This window comes from Nerophis ophidion, linkage group LG01, assembly GCF_033978795.1.
Source record: "Nerophis ophidion isolate RoL-2023_Sa linkage group LG01, RoL_Noph_v1.0, whole genome shotgun sequence".
Lineage (NCBI taxonomy): Eukaryota > Metazoa > Chordata > Actinopteri > Syngnathiformes > Syngnathidae > Nerophis > Nerophis ophidion.
In genome coordinates, this window is record NC_084611.1 from 77,711,616 (window position 1) to 77,719,115 (window position 7,500).

General features: G+C 37.7%; 1 protein-coding gene across 2 annotated transcripts in view; it reads right to left on the reverse strand.

Annotated features, from left to right (window-relative positions):
- Window positions 1-7,500, reverse strand: part of pdcd4a (programmed cell death 4a) — a 41,459-nt gene that overhangs the window by 23,966 nt on the left and 9,993 nt on the right. For both annotated transcript variants that reach the window (XM_061912222.1, XM_061912229.1), the window contains exons 2-3: window positions 6,189-6,491; window positions 3,176-3,273 (exon numbers count right to left, since the gene is read on the reverse strand). In XM_061912222.1, the coding sequence (XP_061768206.1) occupies window positions 3,176-3,273; window positions 6,189-6,491 (401 nt within the window). The remainder of the gene's footprint in view (window positions 1-3,175; window positions 3,274-6,188; window positions 6,492-7,500) is intronic.

The following is a 7,500-nucleotide window of genomic DNA, read 5'->3' on the forward strand; positions in this document are numbered from 1 at the left end:
CAAAAACAACATAGTAATTTATAGTAGGTTGACTATACACAATATTAGGTTAAGCAGGGGGGCCAAATGGGTTGGTAGAGTAAGGACAATTACGAGGGCCCCAGACAGGCAGGTGTTAGAGGGAGAGGGAAATTAGAGGGACCCAGAATTCCGGACAGTGTCCCTGCTTTAAAGAAAACTAGTATGACAAGGATTAGACAAGACACGGTTTCTCAATTATTATTTTTATCATCCGTGACGATTCGTGATGCGATACCACTGATTTTCTACAGACACTTTTTGCAAATATACCAAATGGGTCTGGTGAAATTTAAAAAGTGAATTTTAAAATGTTGCTGCTCTTAAGGAATCATCTTCAAACAAAAAATCACAGGGCGAAACAAATTATAGTAGTTTTCTGCACTGAATGTGTTCTTATTCATATTCAACGCTGCATTTAGTGTCTCCAAATAGCCTACAATAAAAGGATACATCTTTTGCTGCTGTAGAATACAGAGTGACTTGTTTTACTTGCCAGTAATCTTCTTAAACAAAGTTTGCAATGGCTATTCTATCGCAATTGCTATGTAAAATTTATTGATAGCTCGATTATGAATTATTTAGGAAGCTTCACCTGAATAAATCCTGTGAGAGATTAATGTAGTGTCACATGCTGTATATTATGCATATATTTTTTGGCCACCAATCGCTAATCATTTAGACAAGATCCCAATGATTTAAGTTAATTTACAGTGTGTTCCTGATAAGGATATACATTATCTGAATTAACTAAAGTAGCAAAACGACCAAATATTTTGGTTTATGAATCGATAGTACAGTAAAGCTTAAAAATTTGGTGTGATTGATTGAAACTTTTATTAGTAGATTGCACAGTACAGTACATATTCCATACAATTGACCACTAAATGGTAACACCCAAATAGGTTTCTCAACTTGTTTAAGTCGGGGTCCACGTTTGGTATCGGCAAAATTATTTTTCAGTATCAATCCGCACATCACTACAGACTACGAATAGTATAATTTGTCTATTAAATTGTTATAAGTACGCCTCTGCATAACATTGTATGCTTAACATTAAATAAAACAAAACATATATAGAGATTAACTTAAAACAAATAATTTGTTACACATTGTTTTAGTCTAACAGAAAATATTTCAAGTGCATGTATTTAACTAAAAAAAAAAAAAAAAAAGTAAAATTTTTTTGACAGACCTAAGCCATTTGATACTGAAAAAAACTCAATAAATAACCGTAAATTAAAATTGATCAGCAACTTTAACTCAGGAGCACAATATATAACACAATTTTAAACCAACAAATCAAAAAGGCAAAAAATGTTATTACTTTTTTAATCAAAATGATGAAGTCAGGATTAATGGCTAGAATGAGCACGTTTTCAAGATGTTCTTGAGGGTATAATGGGCGCAATAGAGGACCCTACATCTGTCGACTCAATTGTTAGCTATTTATTTACGTTTTCAAAAGCATATGTGTTCTTGTTTTATATAAGGATTGTGAATGATAAACAGCACATCTCTTTCCAATTGTTGTGTATTTCCAGCAAAAATGATCTGATCGTATGGTGAGAGTGCAAAAGCGTTACTACCGGGACGTATTATCTACGAACATTTTCTGAAGCTATTCAGAGCGGAACATTCAATATAGCAGACTGAATTTGTTGCATTTCGTGATATTTAGACAGTATTTTCACATACTTTGTGGATTTTAAATACAATTGGATATGGTTTAATGGATACTATGAAACTAGGGGTGTAACGGTACGTGTATTTGTATCAAACCGTTTCGGTATGGGGGTATCGCTTCGGCACGCGGGCGTACCGAACAACTTCGGAAGCAGAAGTCTTCACAAGCTGCTCTGCTTTCTGCCTCTGTCTCTGCCTCATTGTCCTGCCCACACAACCATCCGATTGGTTACATACAAAGCCAATCAGCAGTGCGTATTCAGACTTCAGATTGATATAGTCAATGCTTTAGCATCAAGCAGATATTCGTCTAGCAGGGGAGGAGCGGACTCTACCCAAATTATACTAAACACTTCCCAGTCACAACTATTACAAACATCACTATGAGCCCGTTGACCTTCTAGAAACTTAAACTGCAGCTCAGCTCGATCACAGTATAGGCTTGAGATGAAGGCTAATTAGCTTTTAGCGTAACGTTAGCTCATTTTTCTGTGTGTGTGCGTGTGTGTGTGCATGTGTGTGTTAGGGGCAGTAAAGCCCTGTCAGTTATTTCATTGAACTCCATTGTGTTTAGGGATGAATAATTTCTCCTATTGCAACTGTACTATTTTTCAGCTATAGTTACATGAATCATTAGTAATGTAGCAGCCTAATTTTGAATAGCAGGGTCCCTGCTATCACATGTTGATAAAAATACAACATTCACATAATAAAATTCAACTACAGGCTTCCCAAATGCTGTAATAAATTAAGCATGATGGGTTGACAAACAGTTTCAATGGAAACTGTTTAATGTTAAACTTTTTATATGTAGAAGAAAGGTTTTTTCATTTTACTTAATCAAAGCAACAACTTGAGGCAGTTTAATGTGGATGAACATGGGCAGAATTATTATAGTGTTCCCAATGTTAAAAGGATAAAGCCATTGTTTACAAATTTGGTAAATAAATAACCAAAAAATTTATATTTTGTGGATTTCTTACTGTACCGAAAATGAACCGAACCGTGACCTCTAAACCGAGGTACGTACCGAACCGAAATTTTTGTGTACCGTTACACCCCTATATGAAACACATTTACGCATATAAACTTGTTATTCCACTCTATTGGTACTTTCAGTAAAAAAAAAAAAAATATGGAAACAGGAAGGTTTAAGCGCAATATGTACAATAGAAGGGACTGATGCTCCACAATGATCTCGACGTTGAATCTGTCGCCAATGTTCATTCCCACTACAAAGGATGCGAAATAGATTGTAAACGAGAGTGAAGGTGGTTGCTCAGAAAAACACTGTTCCCCTGGCGTTTCAAAATAGAATTGAACGTCACATGGTGAACTCTGATAATGAACTGAAAAACAATTAAAATGGCGTTGGAGGTGACTGCACAGGAGCATCATCTAGGTTTAAGAAGTTAGAGTAGAACCCTTGATTGATTGACTAATAAATAGGTGTATTATAAATATTTCTGACCTGAGCAGATTCATCGTAGTTGGGGTCGTGTGCATCAGGTTCCTCCATCTCATAAACCATCCCGGCTGCGCCCCAAACTCCTTTACCACCCGCTCCACCTGGAAGTACAGCAAAAAACAAAAATGTATTCTTACTGGTGAATAATAGGAACACACCGGAACTCCAAAGGGATAAACTGAAAACTCAGCAGAATGGCAATTGTGTGTATTAAAGTGTCTTAAAACGCATAATTAAATACTGTATTTTTCGGATTATAAGTCGCACCGGCCGAAAGTGCATAATAAAGAAGGAAAAAAACAAATATACGTTGCACTGGAGTATAAATCGCATTTTTGGGGGAAATTTAATTGATAAAATCCAACACCAAGAATACACATTTGAAAGGCAATTTAAAATAAATAAAGAATAGTGAACAACAGACTGAATAAGTGTACGTTATATGACGCATAAATAACCAACGGAGAACGTGCCTGGTATGTTAACGTAACATATTACGGTAAGAGTCATTCAAATAAGTATAACATATAGAACATGCTATACGTTTACCAAACAATCTGTCACTCCTAATCAATAAATCTGATGAATCTTCTTCCTTGATGTCGCTTCTAAACAACTCTGTCAACTCCAAAGGTATGCGCCACTTCCTCTTGTTTTCTGCTGCATAATTCACTACGTCTAGCTTGTAATCTGCAGTACATGATTTCCCTTTCGGTGCAATTTTTGTTCAGCCCTTTTCAGTTTTTATAAATTACCGCCAACGATGAAATTATCCATTTCAATAGCTACGGCAGTAGCATATAGCAGTTAGCCTGCCATGACCCACAATGCACTTCTGCCATGACCCTCCCCCGCCAAATTCTTATTGGTTGACGTGTGTGTGACGATTGCTGACATTTTCTTTGTCTCTTCCGCGAATGAGATAAAAAATATTTGATATTTTACGGTAATGTGTTAATAATTTCACACATAAGTCGCTCTGGAGTATAAGACGCACCCCCGGCCAAACTATGAAAAAAACTGCGACTTATAGTCTGAAAAATACGGTATGTGTACAGTTGTTTCAGTATGTTTTGCATGTTGCAAAAAGGTACATTAGATAGATAGATGGATAAATAGTACTTTATTGATTCCTTCAGGAGAGTTCCTTCAGGAAAATTAAAATTCCAGCAGCAGTGTACAGAGTTGAGAGCAATAATAAAAAAAATTAAAAAAGGTAAAAAGTAAATAATGGGCCATAAATTAGGGCCATATTGTATTATTCTGAGGTGTCACAACCATATTGACATTGAATATTGGCCAGATATCCGCAAACAAAAGTATGGGATGATATCAAATTGCATCTAAAATGTTTTTTATTTTTATTTGTGGAACACTCAGCAGTCACTCAGTCAGTTAACATCTAAATATCCTCCAATAAGTATGTAATGTTGGTTTTTGGAGTCATTTACCAAAGGTAAACATGGGTAGGCTGCAGGCTACTAGGAACTCATAGCTCACAGCTAAGCAGACAAATGATCAAATAATTACAGTTTAAATATTTCAAATAAATAATTATAGCAATATCTGTATTGCATCGGAAGTGACAAAGTGGAATCTGGACACCTCTAATGAACAAGGTTACATTTAGACGTTTAAAATGATCATTTTATGCTTCAGGCATTTAAAAAAATAGGTAAAATTATGTTAACTGCAGTAAATAATAGAATATTGAATATTACTTACAGATACAAAGTCTCCAAGGCAGAAGCATATTAGAAAGTACCCTGTAAGAAATGTGTCTGCATCATTCAAGTTACTGCACCTTGAGCTTAACCTAATGAATTGTTGTGAACACAACTTAAAAGGGGAACTGTGCTTTTTTTTTTTTATTATATTTTGCCGACAATTCACAATTCTTATTAGGGACAAGAATCAATTTCTTCTTTTAATGCAATTTAACTGGAAATGTTCGATAAATGCTTTAAAATGTAATATCGGAAATTATCGGTATCTGTTTCAAAAAAGTAAAATAGTAAAACGCAGCGGAGTAAACGGACGTAGGGTGAAGTACAGAGAGCCAATAAACCTTAGAGGCACTGCCTTCGTGGGCCAGCCCAGTCACATAATACTGTATCTATGGCTTTTCACACACACAAGGGAATGCAACGCATACTTGGTCAACAGCCATACAGGTCACACTGAGGGTGGCCGTATAAACAACTTTAACACTGTTACAAATATACGCCACACTGTGAACCCACACCAAACAAGAATGACAAACACATTTTGGGAGAACATCCGTACCGTAACACAACATAAACAGAACAAATACACAGACCCCTTGCAGCACTAACTCTTCCGGGACGCTACAATATACACCCATCCCAACACCTCAACCCCCCCCCATCTCCTCATGCTCTCTCAGGGAGAGCATGTCTAAAATTCCAAGCTGCTGTTTTGAGGCAGGTTAAAAAAAAAAATAATGCACTTTGTGACTTCAAAAATAAATATGGCAGCGCCATGTTGGCATTTTTTTCCATAACTTGAGTCGATTTATTTGGGAAAACCTTGTTACATTGTTCAATGCATCCAGCGGGGCATCATAACAAAATTAGGAATAATAAAGTGTTAATTCCACGACTGTATATATCGGAATCTGTAATCAACAGTTGGAAAATATCGGATATTGGTAAAAAAAAAAGCCATTATCGGACAGCTCTACTCCTAATATTATATTAAATTAAACTAAAATAAAAAAATGTTCATGAAAATAATATGTTTTTGTGAAACTTTTCACATAAAAATTCCATCCTTTGAATTCACATTGTTTTTGTGTCTTACCATAAAACCCCTTTTGTTAAATTCGAGCTCCTGATTGGCTTACCTGGCTTTCCGATTAAGAACTATAGCACCACCTGCTGCTTCGGCATGCACTGTGCACCATTTTAATACAACAATTTTGTAAGCAAGTCCGTAGACACGTGACAAAAACATAAAAACGCGTTAGTGGAGGTTGTCTATTCGTGTCAAGTACCTTTTTTCGGCAGGCCCCTGCCTTTGCCTGTTCTAGATTTGCGGTCGTTGGTGCAGACCTTCCCTTTCGGACTGTGGGGGTCGCCTCCAGCGGCCTCCCCCGACTCCGAGAGGGACTCGCTGGTGGAGTTTCGGGACGAGGTCTTGCGCAGGCGTCGCTTGGCTTTGGCTTTGAGGCGCGCCTCGTGAAGGGCTTTCTCCTGGGGCGTCCAGTTGCCGTTCACCTCCGCCTCGTTCAGTTCGTCGTCGTCATCGTCGTAGGCCCGCGCAGTCTCTTCCTGCTTGTTGTCCTGAGAGAGTTTCCCTGCGAGAGGACAGAAGACCAGACCATGGCTGTTAACAAGCATGTTTGCAGAGTAATGTTGCCCTGGGAGACGTTGAACTGCCACATTTCAGTTGAACCACTTAGTGTGAAGATAGCACTGACAGCCGACTTGTTTGACGTTCCTGTCAGCTCACGAAGGAACTTATCGCACCACTTTTTTTTTTTTTTTGTTGCATTTCCGACTCTTCAAAAGCAACCTCTGCTCAAATGAAACAACCGATTGCAGTCATTTGGTGCATTTCCCCACTTGAAACGTCAGACCGCATGATGTTTGTTTAGTCAAAAAACATGAAATGCGAAACAAATATAGGGAGTGAGTGATTTTAGATGGGAGGGGTACGGGTTTTTATTTTAGAGTGTCCAATAAGACAGGGCTGCAGTTATTGTTTTAGTAATCTATCGCTGAGTTTGTTCGATTAAATCGGATAAAACTCACATTATAGCCTCAATGCGTACTTGACTTATGAGAATATTTTCAAACCTTGGGACAGACTGATATGCACAGGAAGTCGCCCTTCTTGTGCAGCACATTATGTTCAAGGACAGAGCAATGAAGACACCCTGGGTTTTCTATCTTTTCAAATGCACACATTGTACCTCATTTAGGTTCTGTGAGAAAAAAAAAAAACAAGAACAAGACAAAGGAAGAGTGGATGGATGAATAGTTAACTTTCGGTTTCGATCTCCGCCAAGGTAGCGCAGCAAGATGGACGAACGCATAGGTGGGGAGGGACCGTTTACAGGGGATGCCCCAAACTTGAACAGCTTCATCCCAGCCTTAAGAATAAAATAACCTGGGAGAACTCTTCCCTGAAAAAGGGAAAATACGAACAAGCCGGAATAAACTAAAATGTTTCTGTTTGCAGAAAACCTTTATTCTTTTTTTCTAAAAAAAATTGCCAGAAATATTTGGCGACTCATCCAAATGATCAGAATGAGGTGTCCTAATCACCTCGCCCGGCCACAGGTGTATAACATCAAGCACTTA